The 20,509-nt window shown below is 42.2% G+C and overlaps 1 protein-coding gene across 21 annotated transcripts in view; it reads right to left on the minus strand.

Moving 5' to 3' along the window:
- Positions 1–585: 585 nt before the first annotated feature.
- The window catches only part of ZMYND8 (zinc finger MYND-type containing 8), an 83,928-nt gene continuing 64,004 nt past the window's right edge, over positions 586–20,509 (minus strand). For 17 of the 21 annotated variants that reach the window (XM_088674604.1, XM_088674599.1, XM_035121318.3 and 14 more), the window contains 8 exons: positions 17,316–17,681; positions 15,185–15,375; positions 11,308–11,388; positions 7,930–8,008; positions 7,177–7,416; positions 6,756–6,913; positions 3,990–4,079; positions 586–2,024 (listed from right to left, as the gene is read on the minus strand). In XM_088674604.1, coding sequence (XP_088530730.1) covers positions 1,923–2,024; positions 3,990–4,079; positions 6,756–6,913; positions 7,177–7,416; positions 7,930–8,008; positions 11,308–11,388; positions 15,185–15,375; positions 17,316–17,681 — 1,307 coding nt within the window. In that variant the 3' untranslated portion in view covers positions 586–1,922. Of the gene's footprint in view, positions 2,025–3,989; positions 4,080–6,755; positions 6,914–7,176; positions 7,417–7,929; positions 8,009–11,307; positions 11,389–12,981; positions 13,050–15,184; positions 15,376–17,315; positions 17,682–20,509 lie in introns of all 21 variants that reach the window. The other 4 variants (XR_015951155.1, XR_015951154.1, XM_088674605.1 and 1 more) reach the window with 2 other exon arrangements.

Genomic DNA, 20,509 nt, shown 5'->3' on the forward strand with positions numbered 1-20,509 from the left:
TGAAGGGACACGGGTGGCGCTGTGGGTTAAACCACACAGCCTAGGGCTTGCCGATCAGAAGGTTGGCGGTTCGAATCCCCGCGACGGGGTGAGCTCCCGTTGCTCAGTCACTGCTCCTGCCAACCTAGCAGTTCGAAATCACGTCAAAGTGCAAGTAGATAAATAGGTACCACTACAGCGGGAAGGTAAACAGTGTTTCTGTGCACTGCTCTGGTTCGCCAGAAGCGGCTTTGTCATGCTGGCCACATGACCTGGAAGCTGTACGCTGGCTCCCTCGGCCAATAATGCGAGATGAGCGCCACAACCCCGGAGTTGGTCACGACTGGACCTAATGGTCAGGGGTCCCTTTTCCTTTACCTTACCATAGAAATACAGTTGGAGCAGAATGGAGTTGTTGTTTTTAAAGGGCATGTGTAAATGTAAACTGGCTTTCAGAAGGAAAATGGAAACCCAACATGACCCATTTTTTTTCTAAACAGTTTAATAAAAAAAAGAAGAATTAAAGAAACTTAAAGAGCCCTGAAAAAATTGGGAAATCCCAAAGCATATTGTGCGTCACCTGCTTTAGTAAAAGGAACACAATAATCAAAAAAGAGATTTAGTTTAATACAAATTTTATACAAAGAAAATGTGAAAAAATACTTCCATATGCTAAAAGCAATTATGCTTCACAAATAAGGCCAGCTAGGCTATCTTTGACACAATGCAATTCACAAATATTCTGCTCCTGATTTTTCTTTCCTTCTAGCTTTTTTCTTCTTTCCTCTAATGTGTGTACTAGCTGGAGACTGTACAAACTGCATCCTTTATAAACAATGGGAGAAATCAATATGACTAAAATGTACAACAAAATGTACTGGAATGATATAATACAATTAATTTTCTCATATACATACATCACCTTGCTTTGTTCAATGCTTTTGTTTACACAACATACAAAATGGAACTACAGTTTAAGTGTAACAGACAGTGTTTTCATGGGTTACTTTCTCTCTCATACTGTACTGTTTCATGCTTACATAAAAACATAAAAATCCCATAATACATGCTCTATTCCAGCATTAATGTCCTTTGCCCTCGTTTCCTGGTAAAGAGTCTTCTCCATCTATAGCTCTTGTTCCCTTTGAAAGCAATTTCAAAGTCCTTTGGACACTTAAAAAAAGAAGCAGCAGCAATACAACTGAAACATAACCTAGTAGAAAGCATACCCCCCAAAATCCATTTTCATTATCTCTGGAACTATTGATCTGATATTTAGCTTCCGACTTTCCTTTTCTCTTAGCATGAATGAAATTTAACCCCCCTTTTTGTAAACAATCTCTCTCATTTTAAATATGAAACACAAAATATGTCCTTTAATGTACGAGGAGTCTTAAGATTGGAAATGCTTGATTTAACAAATTTAAAATGGCAAGTTCCAGCTTCAGTTGCACAAACCGATGTGCAGGCATTTTTTTTCGTCTCCAAAGGCAAGGCAAGTGGTTCAGTCTTCTCATTCTTAAGTCCTAAAGAGGAAGAATGATTTGTGTGTGCAACTGCAGTTCCCAGAAAACCATTTCTCTTGGTGGTGTTTGTGGCAAGTGCGATTTAACCTTTCCTTCACCAGCTTCCAACACTCCTTATACGTCGAAGTCAATACAAATATAAAAAGGAGATGGTACTCTAACATCATCCACAAAATGTACATAATTTACAACAGAAGCATAGATTTACCATGAATTTTACCAGTTCTCAAGCTTTTTAAAGCCAGCGCTAATGCTTTACATTAATGTAGTGTAATAAATGCTTTGTACACCTGTACAAAGCTAAAAGTCTGAACCTTTGAGGTTAATCCAATGAACTGCAGGGATTCTTTAAAAAAACATTTCTATTACAGAGACGATTATATACTCCAACAGCTGCCTGGATTCCTTTGTTAGCAGTTAGACTCTCCGTACTTGGACAGGCATTGTTGTCTGAACGTATTGAACTCCTGTTCGCATTGCCACGGTCCCAGCTGTAGGGCTTACTACTACAGGTATGGTCTGTGGATTAAAACCAAAACACATATGTCAGCAACCACAAGCACAGAAACATGAGAAACCCTACTACCAGGGAAATAAAGGGCATAATAATACACTACTGTACATAATAAGCACTCTGAGCCGTGTGCAAGATATTCAGTACCAATGCAAAAAAATTGAATTTTCCTATTCCTTGCTATATAGCCTCAGACCCGTGTGTAACTTTCCTCTCAATATAATTGCAAGCAATCCCTTAAACAGTAGAAATCTGATTAAAAGTGTTCACAGTTTCTGTATTACACAAATATTCTGTCTTGTCACTAGAAAACAAACTCTATGTATTGTTTAAACAATGTGCGTTCAATCAAATCAGTTAGTAAATCCTGGTCTTCAAAGTGCTCACTAACCAACAGTTTACAGGAGACAATGGGCAACAACAGCTAAAAAACAAACCGTGAATGTGTTGTTTTCAAAATGTAGTAACCTGGAGACTTCCATCACATATACTAGGAACTGAACCAGTGCTTTCTTTACACCAGGCATGTCCAAAGTCTGTTTTGGGGGCCTAATCCGGCCCGCCAGTCAGTTTAATCTGGCCCCTGAGGCACTTTTTTTCCCTGGGGTAAAATCCTTAAAAAAGGGCTACAACTTTGGTTGGCCCTTTGGTCGGCCCTCATGTCCCTTCACTTCATCAAATCTGGTCTTCTTTGAAAAAAGTTTGGACACCACTGCTTTACACAAACTGTAGGATGAATATTGGACCATGCTGATGTGTCGAGCCCTTTTAAGGCATTAGGATTTATTACTAAACTCATATATGCATTTCATAATAGCATTAGGTCAGATGTTGCTAATAAAACATGTCTAATACTTACACAGTAAGAAAATTAGTGAATTTGGGCACTATGCCTTAGAACAGTAGGATCGTTAGCATTATGACCACAGTAGGTCAGTAAATGTACATGGAACATTTGGTATGGCCAAACCATTGTAAATTATAGAATCAAATGTCAGCAAGAGACAAAAAAATCACCAAGGCTCTCCCTCCTGCTTTAAGGCAGTATCATTAAAAATTAAAACAGGATCACCAGGACATCTGATTTTGAGGAAAACATGCCGCTCTGGAGGGATCAAACATGGTCAGCAAAGCAAGGTAAAACTCAACCAGCAGAACTTTCTAGGGTAAAATTATTTTAGGCACAAGTAAATCCCAACACCACCCTCAATCTTCTAATTGTTGTGGAAAGTGGTTTGTTTGTTTGTTTTTTGAAACAAGAAGCTCCAAGTTCACTTTGTTATGAAGAACTCTAGCTCAGTCTCTTTGTTGAGCATTTTTGGGGCTGAAGAGCACTGGATGAATAGTTTAATGGGTCTAACTTTTGCTTACCACATGGTGATTGCACAAAGGAAATTAAGAAGCCTGGGGGATTAAATGGATATGGAACAGTGGCCTAATTCCTAAATCACAGCCAACATCTCCTATCCCAGCAGCAAAAGATCGTGACATACAATGGCAATGCGGCAATTCCAGAAACACAGAACATATATGCAATATTGTTAGGGATCGGTTTGTTTGGCATAACCCGTATAGTGCTAAAATAAAACTTGTTCGCATTGCACAAAGGAAGAGCTCGCCATATCTGCAGTAATATTTGTTGTTGTTGTTGTGTTTATAAATTTTGTCGTGTCCAACTCTTCGTGACCCAATGGACCAGAGCATGCCAGGCATGCAGTAATGTTTACCCCACCCCCCAAAAATTGCAGCTGTAACTATGTGTGAATGTTGGCTAGTCTTTCAATCCTTGGTTGGCTCTATGATGAAATTATATGGCATGAGGGAAATGGAAATGTTGTACGGCAAAATAAGGCGCTTTACACTGCAAATATAGACTTGAGACCAGTGAATTCATGTCCTGATAACACAGGAGAAAACCCCGCCCCACACAATAGATAATGAGCTATTTCAATGCCAAAAGCAGTACTTACAATTGTGGGTTGAGTAGTTGGTATATAGGTGGTGGTCTGCGGGACCTGGACCAGTTTTATAGGCTGGCTGCTTGTCACACCTGTTGCTATCTGTAGAGACAGCACAGGCAACCTCAGCAAAAGGTTCAGCTTTTACATAAATGCCACCTATTTATTATTATCATAGAAATTTGTCAGATATTTGGCTTGCCTTAAAATTTGCATCTCAATGAATTCACAGGTTACTTGTTTTGTTAATGAAAGCAAAATTCAAAATATGAATGTGAGCAATGTATACAGCTTGATGTTTCAAAAAGGTGTAACAGTTATGTGAAAGCAATTTGAGATTTTCAAGCAAAATGTTCCATGGTAGAAATTGTAGGCACCCGACGTTTTCTTTGCAAATAGTGCCAGATCATAGCAAAACACAGCACTGCTACAAGCACAAGAGACTGCTCTTTTAAAAATACCCTAAACATGTATGTACCTAATTAGTCAGTCAAGGTTTTTTGGTAAGGCTCATCACCAATTTCCAATGTGTTTCAAGCATCCCCCTCAATGAATAAACACATGAAATCTAGAGAACAACTTATAAAGTTTTATGAGCTAGGTTCACAGAAAGTATGAGCTCGTGAGTATACATTAAGTCCTGTTCTCCAATAATAGTTCAAATTAGACATGATGCAATTAAAGTATTGGTGAAGTAAATAATATATTGTTATTTATTAAACACACAGGGTTTGGGAATGAAGGAATGAATATGCAATTCCAGTTCTTCATAAAGATATTGGTTTAATTATCAGTGTGACAATGGTTATTAACATCTCTGATTAGAAATCATATCCTAAGCCACACCATCTGAAGAATGTTAATTGATATATACAAGGATATACGAGGCTTCTGTAGCCCAGTGACAGCTTATGTATTCCAGTGCCTGCCATTTCTGTGAATAAGTTAGGGTACAGAATTATTTGAGGATATGGTAATTTGAGCAACAGTTTCAAACCTGAGTTTTGGGCGCATGGTAGAAGTGCCGGGGTATGCTGTACGAGTGTATCTACAGGGCATATACAATCTGTGATTCAAAGGGGCTAGAATAGAGAAAGGCTGATGGGCACTCATGCACCTAGAGCAGGCATCCCCAAACTTTGGCCCTCCAGATGTTTTGGACCGCAATTCCCATCTTCCCCAACCACTGGTCCTGTTAGCTAGGGATCATGGGAGTTGTAGGCCAAAACATCTGGAGGGCCTAGAGCAATAGCTTTGACTCAACGAGAGAAGCAGAATATTGCATGAAATTTCATTAGGGCATGGCATGGTGAAGGACAAAACTACATGGCAAAGTGCTGTTGTTTCTCTTAAAATTTCACTGAGAGACTGGTACCATTAACTACCTGCAGAGTCACTTCCAGAGAACAGCACTGGCTGGATCCATGGATTTATGTTATGGAGTCCCACAGGGCTCCCCCTTATCCCTCATGCTGTTCAGTATCTACAGTATCCCATCTGGAGAGGCTGCACAGGCAATGAGTCAGTGTTTGGAGACAGTGAAGGGTTGGACTAGGGTTGATTAATGGAAATTGAATCTAGTTAAGATGGAGGTCCTGTGGGTGGGTGGTCTCTGGTCCAGGAATTATGGGGTTGGCTTGTTCTGGGTGGGGTGGCACCCCCCCTCCCTTGATGGAGCAGTTTTGAAGTACTCCTACAGGCCAAAGTGTCACTCAATATACAGGTGGCTTTGGTGGGGCTTATGCCCAGCTCTGGCTGGTTAATCAGCTGTGGCTGTTTCAGGACTGAGATTGTTTGGCCTTAGTAATCCATGCTTCTGATAATCATACACATTAGTGCAATGTGCTTTACATGAGGTTGTCCTTGAGAACAGTTGGGAGGCTGCAACTAGTATTGAGAGTAGTCAGAAGAGTGCATATCACTCCAAGTTCTGAGAGCGCTACATGGGTTGCCAGTGAGCTTCAGGGTCCAATTCAAAGCATTGGTACTAGTACACAAAGCCCTAAAGTACTTGAACAGGGCCGGCCCTATGGCCAGGCTGGGTGGCGCAGGGCACCACGGCGCCGGCCCGCCAGGAGGGCGCCGTGAGCTGCGCCTTCCCGCTGGCTGGCCCTCCGCGCAGCTGCGCCCACGGCAACCACGCTGTGCCCACCCGCCCGCCGCGCAGCAGTGCCTGTGGCAGCCGCGCTGCGCGCTGTGCCCGCCCGCCCGCAGGATCTGTCGCTCCACGGCACCAGGGGAGCTTAAGACGGCCCTGTACTTGAAGGAGTGTCTTCTGCCATATGTCTCAGCATAGAGTTTACAATGGGAGGGAGGGGCTCTTCTTGCAGTACCAAAGCTGTGGATACCAAGGAGGGTGCAAAAGTGTGAGAGGGGTTTCCTCTGTGGTAGTACAACCATAATTTAAAATGCATTTTTATTTGCCCAGGCCTTTGGAAGGAGATAGGATCATCAGCTGCCCTGGGCCCTCTTAAGGGAAGGAAGACTGGACACAAATAAATGAAATGAAATATGAGAGAGCCTAGAATACATTTTGGTCCCTTCCCTTAATTAACTTTGTAAGATTAAAGACAAATCTCCAAAATGTGTTTTAATTCTTATCAACCCTCAAGAATGTTAACAGGAAACCAGAATTCAGTGTTTTAAACAGTATCACAAATTTTACATGAAGGGGGTTGTGGTTAAGTAAAGAGGTATGTTGTAAGCCACCTTGAGTGTGGTTTTAACTTTGGAAAGACGGCATACAAGTAAAATGACTTGACAGATTGAACTACTTACTGTAACACTCTCCTTGCTCTTTTCAACAGCTGCCTCTTTTTCTTTTGGAGTACTGGCAGTTTCTGTTGGTGCCGGCTGTACACTGGAGGTAGGCTGGGATGATTTATTTAATGTTTCTGTGCTAATTTCAGTATCCGTTTCTTGCTGTGTTGCAGTTGCTAAAATGAAAACAAAAGGATTTCTAAATTGTGTAACTGGATTTCTAAATTGTGTAACTGTAAATTGTGTAACTTGATGGTGTTCACTCACAAATAAGTTAAAGCAGTTGTGAGGAACCTTTGGCCCTCCAGATGTTGCTGAACTACAACTCTTACCATCCCTGGGTATTGGCCAGGCTTCATGGAACTCATGGGAATTGTAGCGTGGCAACATCTAGAAGGTCAAAGGTTTCCCACACTTGGGTTAAATAGATATTGTTTACCGGACTGTGTGCAGGACTTCATGTGTTCCGGCCAATGGGCTTGCTGGCAAGGGTAGTCACAGTAACTGGTATTCCAACAACAGTAGAAAATCGCTTCTTTTTTGCAGTTGGCACACCACTGCTTCTTTTTGGTTTCATCCACAGCTTGCTGCTTTTCCAGTTCCAGCTGCTTTTTCACTTCGGCAATCAAACGATCTCTTTCCTGTTCCAAACTCTGACGCATTTCAGCCATTGTGAGTTCTAGTCAACAGACAGACAGCATATAGTCAACAGTGGGTCCAAATGGTAATTTAGAAATTTAAGTTTTAGCTCTAGATGCATTGGTGACTTTTAGATGAAAAACAACAGCTTCATTCTGTAACTGCAAGTGCAACATTAGGCAACATATCTAACTACCAATCTAGTGATTATTGGTTCCTATGAATGAACTGTAAATGAACAATTACTATCCAATTTGCAGTTTAACTTGCTTTCTGGATTTCAAAAAGAGTAAGCATGTTTCCATTCTCAAAACAGAACATATTTAAATTGTGGTTCAGGAAATACTATATTGAGCTGGTTCAGATGTCTGAACTGGCCCACTCTAACTGACCGTACATGTGAGGAACAGTCGAGGACGGCATGTTCCATCACATTTTTTACTCTTTCTAGGGAGAACATTTTGTACTATCACAGAGTTGCAGCTGAGATACTGCCATGGCCTTTTAAAAAATAAGTAGCAACATCATTATTTTGAACTGCATTTTTTTATACCCAGATTGTGTTTCATTTCTGAAAGTTCCTGCTGATGTAACCACTGAAGCTTTTCTATTTCAATTCTCAAACGACGAATCTGGAATATTAAACAAATAATTAGGTCACTTGATTTTAAAAAGTCTTTATCAGCCCTATGAGTTTTGGATTTAATTTGCGTAAGTTTGCATATGAACAAAATGATTCTGAAGGGGAAAAAGCACCCTCTCTTGGTTTTCTCTAATAATACTGCTAGGGAATCTGTATACAAAAAATGAGAGTCCTTAAATATTAAATATGTATCCAGCAGAATTTAAAAGAAAGGTTCTACATGAACCTTCATTGTTTTTTAAAAAATGTTTTGTACAGTTTGAGGTACCGTGTTTCTCATATTTTAAGGCATCCCTAAAAAATAAGGCATGGCAGGATTTTCAAGACCTGGCGAAATATAAGGCATACCCCGAAAATAAGACATGCTGGTACGGTATGGCAGGGCACGCCGCGCCAAGTACCGACCCAGCGGGAGCCGGCAAAGGCAGCAGCGCGCGCTTTGCCAAGCTCCAAGCCGGCGGCGGGCTGCTGCTTTTGCTGGTTCCCGCTCCGTTGGGGCTCGGCAAAGCGCGCGGGAGCCGACTTCCAGTTTCCTCGTGCTCGCATCGGACGCGCTCTGCGGGAGCTCCGAGAAAAGCTCAGTGCACAAAGCCGCTGCCTAAGGGGTCTAGGGGCAACATGAGGCTACCGTAAGCGACCCCCTAAAAGCCCTGGGGTGAACCAGGGCGAAACAATAGCCTGCAGCGCGGCTGGAGAAGCCCCTGAAGCCTACATCTCCGACGAGGTGAGACGACGGGGGGACTCATGGCGCTAGGCTAAGAGCGACCCAAGGCAAGCAAGCCTCAAAGTCCGAGGGAGCAAAGCGGGGGGATATCCAATACAATAACCCCAAAGGACAAAGACAAGCCAATAGAAAGAAGAAGAAAAAGGAGAGGGGGAGCGGGGGGGAAATACAGACGCTGAATTCAGCTCAGCATAATAAGCCCACCCACCCCACTTCAAGGAAGAGGCGCCGGTGGAGTTTATATCGGGGACCAGAAGGGAGAAAACAAAGGAAGCCCTTCTAGTTATACAAAAGAGGATAACGTCGGAGAGACATTGAATTTTAAACTCCAACCTCCAAATCTTGAATAAAATGGACAATACCTTTATGTGCAATTAATGAGTAAGAACAGAAAAATGGAGTAGCGTGCTTCTGAGCTGGGCTGGGCTGATTAACAACCAGGAAGGAAGACGACAGAGTGCATAGTATTGCAAAGCGGGAGGAGAGAGAGGAGAAAGAGAGACTGACGTGAGTGAGTGATAGCGACGCCAAGAGGTGAAAGAACAGACTCACAAGGAAGGCAAACCCCAGCCCAGCGGGCTGCTGCCTTTGCTGGTTCCCGCTCAGTCGGGGCTCGGCAAAAAATAAGACATCCCCGAAAATAAGCCAAAGGCTTATTTTCTTGAGTTAAAATTAATATAAGACATGTCTTAAAATATGAGAAACACGGTATATGGACCAGGATTAATATTGTTAGCACGTAGTGAATGACAAAAGTAAAGTGCCCCAACTGATTTAATTTTCATTTTACTGCTATTAAAAGTTTTGCTTGTTTTATGTTGTAAGTTGCTCTGAAAAAGTTTTGTTATAACACAGGCTATATCAGGCTTCCCCAAACTTCGGCCCTTTAGATGTTTTGGACTACAATTCCCATCTTCCCCGACCACTGGTCCTGTTAGCTAGGGATCATGGGAGTTGGATCATCTGGAGGGCCGCAGTTTGGGGATGCCTGGGCTATATAGTTAGTTAGTTATTAAATTAACAAACATTCAGAAAAATTGACTTTAAAGAAAAATAACTGTCTTTTTTATAAAAAAAAAAGAAGAAGAAGAGAGAGAAGGCTGTTTTTTGAATGCAATGTCACGATCAGCATGTTTCTGTATATCATTAGTTGCCTACAGAACTCTGAGTAACATGGGCATCGCACAGTCACTCTCTCCCCTCCCTTGCTATGTGGCATGAAAAAGAGAAGGGTTAGTTAATGTGCCTGAATCACAGGAAAGAAAAAAGATAAGATACTGCAATTCGTTTTCCCTCATCCTTTCCTTCCTGTTTCCCATGCTCCATGAAAACAATATATTCACTAAACAAATTGAGGTGGTGACATTGGCTGTACTCTTATGTAATGCTAAACAATGGTTCAGTGCTATGTATGCAAGCCAGAATAAGCCCCCGGGGCTGATGTTCTCCCCCAGCAGTTCTGTAGCAATGAATTGGAAGTTGTGGTTTGAAAGAAACTCTAGTCAGTTAAGGCTCACAAACTTGTGGTTTGAAGTTGGCTTGGTTAGAAACTGAGGGACATTTGCTTTCAACCACAACCTCTAGTTCATCACTGACACAAAGCCATGATTCTTTGTAAGAGGTGGCGGCAGCATGTGAGCCTAAGACTACGCTCAGGCTCATTCTGTCTCATAAGCAAAGCACTAAGCCTGTGGTGTTCAGCCAGTGTGCCATGACACCCTGGGGTGCCTTGAATGATGGTCCAGGGTGCAACAGGCAACACTGGCCTCTCTCCCTCGACACCCTCTCGCATCTCTGCCTCCTGAAGGCTTGCACAGCTGTTCATTATTGCAGTAGCCCTGTATATAAGCTCCGCAGGTGAATGGTGCCTCTCTTTGGGGCGGGGGGGGGGGGGAGGCAGCTCAGAGACCAGGGATGGCAGCAGTAGCTGCCCAGGGGACTCCCTAGGAGAGGGGAGAGGAGAGGAGGCTGAGGGAACAATTCACATGGGAGAGAGTTTGAAAAATTGTGAGAGGCTGCTAGCTCTGCAGGCATGGGCTCCTGAGCCCCACAGGGGTGCTGCAAGAAAGAATGTAGTTGGTTAAGGGAGCCGAGGACTCAAAAAGGTTGAAAACCTCTGCACTAAGTAAGCCATGGTTTAGTGTTGCATGCAAACTAGCTCCCTGTCAATTGAGTATTTCAAATTGTAAACTGGACCCAAGACATTTTGCTTGCATAAATAAGTTAGATTTAGAAGGCCTGAAGGAAAATCTTGGAATAGCTAGTCTGCCGTGCATTTAAGGAAGTAGTGCTATTATATTGTCATTGTCTGGCACAGTGGTAGCAGCTTTTAGCAAGAGCAACCTAGTTAAAATTTCAGGTTATAAACTTTAATGAGCTCCTCTCTCACACATTATGCAACCAGTAGTTTTCACAATAGTTGGTATTAGATCAGACAAGAGGCCAGAACTCAAATACATCTCTGCAGAATATTTAAAAAGCAGATTTCTGCTTATTTTTAAAGTGTTTCACGTTTTATTTTTTAAAGAAAAAAATGTGACTTGCTGATGGCAAAAGACACTGACCTCAGCAATTGTGCTTCCAGTGGTATTTTTTGAAAGGTCGTTGTATATTTCTGTCATTGTTCCTTTTATGGCATCCATCATCTGTTAAAAAAAAGTTTATTAAGGAATTAAAAGTGATCTTGCTTTTTAAATTTCTTTATCCCGGGAACATTCCATAATTTCTTATGTAAGATATTATAAAAACTACTGACACGATTTTCTTCGAGTGGATTTTGTAAATCTCATATCATTACTATATAAGAAACCCGGCAACAACTGCATCTTAGGTCATATTGATACCTCTTGACCTCTGAGATTCATCCACTCCACATACAATGCATAGAAGTGAACAACTGAGCTTTAGGAAGATCTTTCTGCAATAAATGCTGTTCAATAGTAGGACGAACTACCTTGAAGGGTTGCGGACTCTCCCTCACTGGAGGTTTTTACACAGAGGTTGGATGGCCATCTGTCAGGGATTCCTTAGCAGTGACTCCTGCATTGCAAGGGGTTGGACTAGATGACCCTTTGGGTTGCTTCACATTATATATCTATGATTCTATGAACTTGGGATTCTGTGTCTGGATAAAAATATCACCTATCCATTTAGTTCTTTTGATCTCGGTTTCTAATCTCACTATGAGTAAAATCTCAGGAATCAAAAAACAAGTGATTATACAGAGCCATTATACATGATTGCATACCTGCCTTGGGGGGGGGGGTGTATCTGTGTGTGCCTCAGACAACAATGTGGGGTGCCACGTGCTATGGTTAAATCACTTCACAGTATGTTTAGTTTGGTAGCCAGACAACTGGACTCTCAGGCATGTGGCGAGTTCATAGTTCACTACAGTATTTACTTGCTCAACCTGAATTCCATAGGTTCTCTCTAGATGGCATTAAATTACAATATTGCATGTATCTGTAATGCCATCAGAGCATTCAAATCACCAATCACTATGTCAAAACACAGAATTCCATGTTGGCATTATTATACCAGTTAGATCTCAAAATGACAATCAGAATCCAACTCTATTCGCTTGCATACATCAGACACCAACGAAGTATTCTGGAGCCATGTACTTTTAATTTTAGTCCTAATTTATGCATTGAGAGTCTGAAATGCAGTACTCTGGGAATCTGTTCACAATCTACCATGCAAGTTGCTGATGCAGGATCAGGTGTCAACATTCATGAGGTAGTAAAATGGATCAAGATACCTAAAGGACTGAGATGGGAGAAAGAAACTACATAAACTTTCTAAACATCATTTGTGACCTTATACATGGCATCAACTCATTGAGCAGTTTAGATAAAGAGGCCAGATACCTGTGTTTCTCTCTACTTCATGCAAATGGCTACTTTGGAAAATGATGTGAGGAATTCCTTGTTTTTCCTTTTCACGTTTATATATTTTTTTAAAGTAAGGTTCAATTTAGCTCTCTGTCTAAATATCTTAATTAAATAAAGTTACATCAATAGAAACTGGAATGGCTTCTTAAAAGAACAACAACGGAGGGGGCAAATGCACTTTGTAAACATTTAAGCACCACCCCTGGATGGTTCCTTTTTCATCATTCTAAAACCTCATATTATGTTCAAATTAACACAATTTAGAAGAACCACTTCACACAAGAAACAGGAGTTGTTTTTACTTCATGATTTTGGTACCTGAACAAAAATGGAATTACTTACTTGTCATTAATTGTCCTTCCAGTTGTGCTGCCCTGTATAGTCTCACTAGTGGTGTTAAGGTACGCCAGCTGTAACACACGGGGAAACTTTCACAGCAGTATTTTAAACTGGCCAGCTATGCACTTAAGCTTGATGTTCAATGAAGCACCTGTTTACAGCCTTGCCTGCTCAGTTCTCATTCTGGGCACTTCTCCTTTGTCTTTCTTGAAGGAGTTCAGGTAGTACACAAGGCTAGTTTACCCAGGCAAGAAAGTATGGCTGAAAGATGCTGACTTGCCCAAGGCCAACCAGTGAACTTTATGATTTAGGAGTAATTTTAAATATAATAATAATAATAATAATAATAATAATAATAATAATAATAATAATAATTTATTTATTTATACCCCGCCCATCTGGCTGGGTTTCCCCAGCCACTCTGGGTGGCTTCCAACCGAATATTAAAAACAGTACAGCATCAAACATTAAAAACTTCCCTAAACAGGGCTGCCTTCAGTTGTCTTCTAAAAGTAAAATAGTTGCTTATTGCCTTGACATCTGCTGGAAGGGCGTTCCACAGAGCGGGTGCCACTGCCAAGAAGGCCCTCTGTCTGGTATACTTCTATTTCTCTCTTACATACACAGAATGTGTAGCACGTTTTTCAGGGAGAAGGTATGCAAGAGTTGCTTTACAGCCCTGCCTAGAAATAAAAATGTCAACCCTGCATATACAGTCCTTTATCTGCCACTTGTGTACCTGCCTAAAGCCTTTGGAACTGTTGTGTCACACCTTGTGCACACACTAATTACAGGACAGTTCATCCTCCATCCCCGCTCCACCACCAAAGCCCCCATATCTGTTTGGCAGCCATGTTTGGCAACCGTAGCTGAAAGCGCTTGTTCAAAGATGATGGCTTTCCCAAGCAAGACCCAATTGGTTACTGTGGCATACCACTTGCCCAGATAGGCCAAGCAAAAGCATTGGCTTCCTTGGCTGCCAGAAACTCATACAGCTCAGCCACTCCCATACAGAATGCAAAAGCAAATGCTGTATCCCAGGGGTGGCCAACTCCCAAGAGACTGTGATCTACTCACAGAGTTAAAAACTGGCAGTGATCTACCCCCCTTTTAGGGGGTTCAGGTCAAAATTGTTGAGTTTTTTTAGGAAGGAGGAATGCCCATTTTTGAGGGGTGCAGGGCAAAAGTGTTGAGCTTCTTTTAGGGGAGTCAAACTTGTTGAGCTTCTTTGGGGGGGGCCAGTGATCTACCACAGATGTCCAGTGATCTACCGGTAGATCACGATCTACCTGTTGGACGTGCCTGCTGTATCCAATGGGCTCCTATAAAGATAGCTTTACCTGTCTGCAAGACTACTCTCTCCCAAGAAGTACAGGGTTTAAGGCTATTGCTGTGACATCATTGCTCTGTACACTGAAGTGGAAAATACTCAGCCTAGAATACAATTTTTTCCTAAAAGAATACCAAAAATTCTCTCTTGTAGTCCTTACGCTAGAACACCTCCAAGGTGCTATCTCAGAGTCTTCCTTCAAATTCCTCCACAAAGGCGCCCTTTTCTATTCAGCCTCAGGCTTAATCTTTTGATCCTCATCTGCAACTGGAGCAAAGTTTAAGGGCATGAAACTATATTTCCTTGTATTAATTTTCCTCTACCTTTCTCCTACTGCTTAAATACAGATTTGAGGCTCCTTGAGGCAAGCACTTGCATTTGTTTGGCCATTATTATTTTAATGCACCATACAGATTGTTGACTGTGCTAAAAGAAACACACACGAAGTAGGGGAAAAAAAGCTTTGTCAAACATTACAGATAAATCTGATAAGTACTAATAAAATTATGATGTGCATACATATATCCACATGTTGGGTTAATAAAATTTATCCATAAATGTATGTTAACCATGCATACATTTGGGCTGTTTTTGTCTCTTCCCTCCATCCCTGACCCCAAAACCCAAGCTTCTGTTTTTGGAGAACTACGCAGGAAAAGTTGCAGTGCTTCCAGCTACACACCAGCAGCCAGTTTAAAATATTGCTGTTAAGGTTCATCCACGTGTTCAAAGGTTAAACTCATCCACATCACAGGATGAGGAAAAATGTTCAGGCAAGTGGATAACCTGCTTTGTTGCACATCAGCAACTGCATTAACTTCAAAGTAAAACTTGTAAGAATGTAGTGCTTTTTTAAAACAAAAACAAAAAACTTACTTTACTAGTATACTTAGCAATATCTGCAGCCACATCTGCTGAAGCTGTTGCTATTGGCAAGTCTGTATTAACTGAAGATGAAAGTGTACTTGCTGATCCAGAACTGGTTACTATGGAAACAGGTTGAGTGCTTGTAACCAAGGTAATGGTTGACGTTGAAGTACTCTGAGTAATTTCTTTCTGCTGTACAGCTAAGGACACAAAACAAACCCACAAGTGAATCACTGCAGATTTCAATGCTTTTGAAATGTCAAAAAACAGGCAAACCAATGCTAAATAAATGCTGTTCAATAGCCTTTCACAGCTCAATCTTGAATATTTGTGTTGGTGGATTGGTGTGTGATGCTGCCATTATACTTCTTGCAGTGGTGACATATCTTATTCTGTGACATTATGCTGGCATAACTGTGTAAACGGGGCAGAAAACCCTAAGATAAGGCAGATAAGGATTCTCAGGTCAACTGTTAGTGATTGCCTATGCTGGTTTCACCAGCCACTGGAAAATACTCCTTAAAATGTACCATAGTGGGGTAATACCTTGATTATGGCCAAGTAAAATGTCACAAAGTAGTGAACAAGCTGTTAACAGGAACAGTTCCAGTATCATATTAAGCAAAATGGGGCAGGGAGGGAGACAGCAAATTAGGTTGATGCCCCCAAATCTACAGATTGCAACCGTCTAAAGATATTAAAGGTAAAGGGACCCCTGACCATTAGGTCCAGTTGTGACCGACTCTGGGGTTGCGCGCTCATCTCACAATATTGGCCGGCGTATAGCTTCCAGGTCATGTGGCCAGCATGACAAAGCCACTTCTGGCAAACCAGAACAGCACATGGAAACGCCGTTTACCTTCCCGCTGTAGCGGTTCCTATTTATCTACTTGCATTTTGACGTGCTTTCGAACTGCTAGGTTGGCAGGAGCTGGGACCGAGCAACGGGAGCTCACCCCATCACAGGGATTCGAACCGCCGACCTTCTGATCAGCAAGCCCTAGGCTCAGTGGTTTAACCACAGCGCCACCTGGGTCCCTGTCTAAAGATATTAGGAAGATTTAATTAGATTAGTATCTGTTAGGTGCAATTAGATTTCAGAATTAATTAGTTTAAGAACTGCTTGGACGAAAATAATAACGGCTGTTTCCCCATTTTTGGAAAATAAGAAATCTAGAAGTTACTTGGATCTATCCTCTTAAAAGGTTGGCACTCTTCATTTTCATAACCATGTTTCACAGAAAATAAAAAAACCTTCTGTCATCACATAACAAGGGACCAACATGTTCTTTAAGGACAACTTGATAACCAATCAAAATTATATGGTGGAATCTAACATTGCACAATAGGACTTCATTTTCCTCACCTCTTCATTGCAGCCATGCCCTAGTCCCCTGTCACACAAACAATTTGCACGGGAGGGTTCACTAACTCTCCAGAGCAGATGTTAAGGGTGTGGGGGGTTATAGAGGGAGGGACAACATTAGATACAGCCTATATTGTGCATCTCCATATTGATACAAAGTAAGCTATGCCTTATCCCTGAAGTAGTTCACTTTCATCCACTAATAAATATTGGTGATATCAATCATTTCCCTTCATATTGTTATTTCCACTTGAGACAGCTCATCTTTCAGTTAGAGATACACTTCATTTTATAATATTTATGAAATAATTAAAACTACAGTGGAAAGTTATTGCAGTTCACATTCCAACTAAAATGCTGCAAATTATTCTAAGTACTGTTGTACCCTAGCTCCCGAATGCCTTGTGAGTAGAACGTTTTAGCTCCCGAACACCGCAAACCTGGAAGTGAGGGTTCTGGTTTGCGAACGTTCTTTAGAACCCGAACGTCTGGTGCGGCTTCCGCAGCTTCTGATTGGCTGTGGGAGCTTCCTGCAGCCAATCGGAAGCCGCACCTTGGTTTCCGAACGTTTCGGAAGTTGAATAGACTTCTGGAACGGATTCTGTTCAACTTCCGAGGTACCAGTGTACACTTAAGGACCACACTGGTGGAGCAATTTTGCATTTTCATATCTTTACAGGACCTGTATTTATGGAAGAATAGTTTGAAGTACTTGAGCACAATGACCACTGCAAAAATACAGCAATGAGAACAAAATGGGAAAGGTGATAATACCTTTCACGGCTTGTCTTGTCTGGTATCTTGTTCCTTGCGAGGACTGAGGTTGCTGCTGCTGACTCTGTTGCTGCTGCTGTTGCCTTTGCACCTTCTGCATATGCCATTTCTGAGAAGAAGTCTGAAATTTGTTTGAAGAATTCCATACTACCCGTTGGACAGCTGGGGCAGTTTCCTTTGGTAGAAGCGGCCTCTGCTTCTTCACTGGGCTCCCGGTGGCTGCAGCTGGAGCGCTGGCAGCAGAAGAAGTGCTTGTTGTAGCTGTGACACCGGCTGGAGGAGTCTGGGATGCGGATCGAGTGAGCACCTGAGTTTCAGATGGAGGCTGACTACTTACTGTTGAAGCAGGTGGGGTTTTAGCTGCAGCTAAGTGGGTAGGGGAAAAAACATGATGATATTTTTTATTGACAATTCAGGTATTACAAAACCCAGTTACTGTGAGGAACATAGTACAACAGATATCTGTGCACATAATTATTTTTCAGCGGGTGAAAGTTGCATTGTTCATTGCCAGCTGACTTTCAAAAGCAATTTACGCATCACAAATGCCATCTTTTTGCCTGCAGAGAAAAGGTGATGAAGTAAAAGAAAGTAAACTGAGTTCTTCAGCGTATATGTTTGTCACTCTAGGAGCCGCTAAACTTTTGACCCTTCCATAATCTACTCTTGAACTATTTTTAGTTCCTCACATCATACAGATGATGCCTCAGAGTTGCTCTTTATCCGTGTTTTACACTGACATTCAATATTAGGTTTTGAGACGTCTTCATTCAGATTACGAAACCACCCTTAATTATTGCATCCTCACCAGAAGTTTCAGGAATTTGCTACTATAGGCAGCACACACACCAAGATTTCAAGACTCTCATGATCACATGTTCCCTGGTGATTGGATACTACTACAGTAGTACCTCATTTTGCAACCAGGATCCGTTCTAGAGCCCCAGTTGCTGGCCGAAAAGGATGCTGGACAAAGCGTCGCGTCTGCGCACGGAGCGGTTTGTGCTTCTGTGCATGCGTGAAGTGAGATTTAGCGCTTCTACACATGCACAAGCGGCGAACCTGGAAGTAACCTGTTCCAGTACTTCTGGGTTTGCCGCGGGCGTTCGACGGAACAGCGCGCAACTAGGCAGACGCTAGACAAGTCATATAAAGGTAAAGGGACCCCTGACCATTAGGTCCAGTCGTGACAGACTCTGGGGTTGCGGCGCTCATCTCGCATTATTGGCCAAGGGAGCCGGCGTACAGCTTCCAGGTCATGTGGCCAGCATGACAAAGCCGCTTCTGGCGAACCAGAGCAGCACACGGAAACGCCGTTTACCTTCCCGCTGTAGCGGTACCTATTTATCTACTTGCACTTTGACGTGCTTTCAAACTGCTAGGTTGGCAGGAGCTGGGACCAAGCAACGGGAGCTCACCCCGTCACATGGATTTGAACCGCCGACCTTCTGATCAGCAAGCCCTAGGCTCTGTGGTTTAACCCACAGCGCCACCTGTCAAAAACCAGGGAGGATGAAATTTAAGTAAGCATGTATTCATTTGTTTATTTAAACTATTTGTAATATATGCAGTCCAAACCAAAAATTAAATAAAATTGAGAAACTATAGAACAAAACACAGATTCCGATTACAAAATAACACCAGCAAGAGTGACACAAATTCAACTCTCCCTCTCTCACATTGAATACCGAAAGGTTTGAAATAATCTCAAAAAAAAAAACTTCTTGGAGTGTTTTTAACCTTTCTATCTACCATCTGAGCATTGCAGAATACAGATCAGGGATTGGGAACAAATGGTCCCTCCAGATGTTTTTGAACTCAAACACCCATCATTCAAGACCATTGGCAAGCCTGGTAGGGGCTTATGGGAGTCCATCTGAAGGGTGACAAGATACTCTGTACCTACTGACAAAAGCTAGTGCAATCTAGAGTAAAGCTGCATGTTTTCAAGCCACTGTAGCAAATATACATTTTTGAAAGATACAGTCGAACCTCCGCTTACATAACCCTCTGCTTACGTAAACTTCGGGATGCGCGCACGGCAAACCCGAAAGTATTTTACCGGGTTTCACCCTGTGCACATGCACAGAAGCGGTCCTCAGGTTGCGGAAACCTCAGGATTCGACCGGACCTCTGGAAAGGATCCCGTCCACAAGGAGGTACCACTGTATTACTAATGCCTTGCTTTGTTCAGCAGGGTGATTCCTTAATCTCTCCTTCCTCATTCCCCTGCAGTTGTAGAAGCACACTACAGGGGCACAGGCCACCTGGCTCTGGACAGCACAGTGGGATGACTTTGAGTATATTCAAAGTACACACAGTACATACAATGACACATGGGGGGGGGGCTGCTTCCCCACTATGCACACCCATTTCCCATTTGCAGCTGCGTGAACTGGCCCTAGCAGCCCCGTTTCCTGGACTGCAGTTTAGCACTCAGGTTGTGCATCTCTAGCCCTATTCATTCAAACAGCACCCATCACATGTCTGTGCATACAACTAAAACAGTCTATTTTGATTTTTTTAAAATTCAAAAATCTGATAATTTTTATTCTAACCTTATTCTTCAAAATATTTGATGAGGAGGAACTTTCTCATAGTAAGAGCTGTTTGAGAGTGGAATGGACTCCCTTGGAAGGTGGTGGACTCTCCTTCACTGGAGGTTTTTAGGCAGAGGTTGGATGGCCATCAGCCATGGATGCTTTAGCTGAGATTCCTGCACTGCAGGGGATTGGACTAGATGATCCTTGGGATCCCTTTCAGCTCTACACTTCTTTTTAAGACTTTTAAAGAAAAGCACATCAGTATCTTATGCTGAAATCAGACTGAAAACAGTCTGCAAAACCTAAACGTGTTGTTCTCCTGCAGAATATTATGGCTAGGCTCATTTTAACATGCAGAAAAATTTGCTTTGCAGGCCTCTATTTCTGGCACCTTGTGGAATGCATGAGCTATCTTCATGGGTTAGAAGCTGATTTGTTAATGGTCCTACGGTGGGGCTTTGTGGTCCTTTGATCCCTTTCTGCTTTTACTTTAAGCACAACTATTTCCTCAATAGTCAAACAGTGAGAAAATACAATGGCAAATGGGGGAGACAGCATTTGAACCTTGTGCAATAAAGGTTCCAAAATCCCTATCTATATGTGCATCTTCGACAACATTGAGCAAATATTATTTGAGAAGTAATCCTCAAA

Source organism: Zootoca vivipara, chromosome 7 (assembly GCF_965207765.1).
Source record: "Zootoca vivipara chromosome 7, rZooViv2.hap1.1, whole genome shotgun sequence".
NCBI lineage: Eukaryota > Metazoa > Chordata > Lepidosauria > Squamata > Lacertidae > Zootoca > Zootoca vivipara.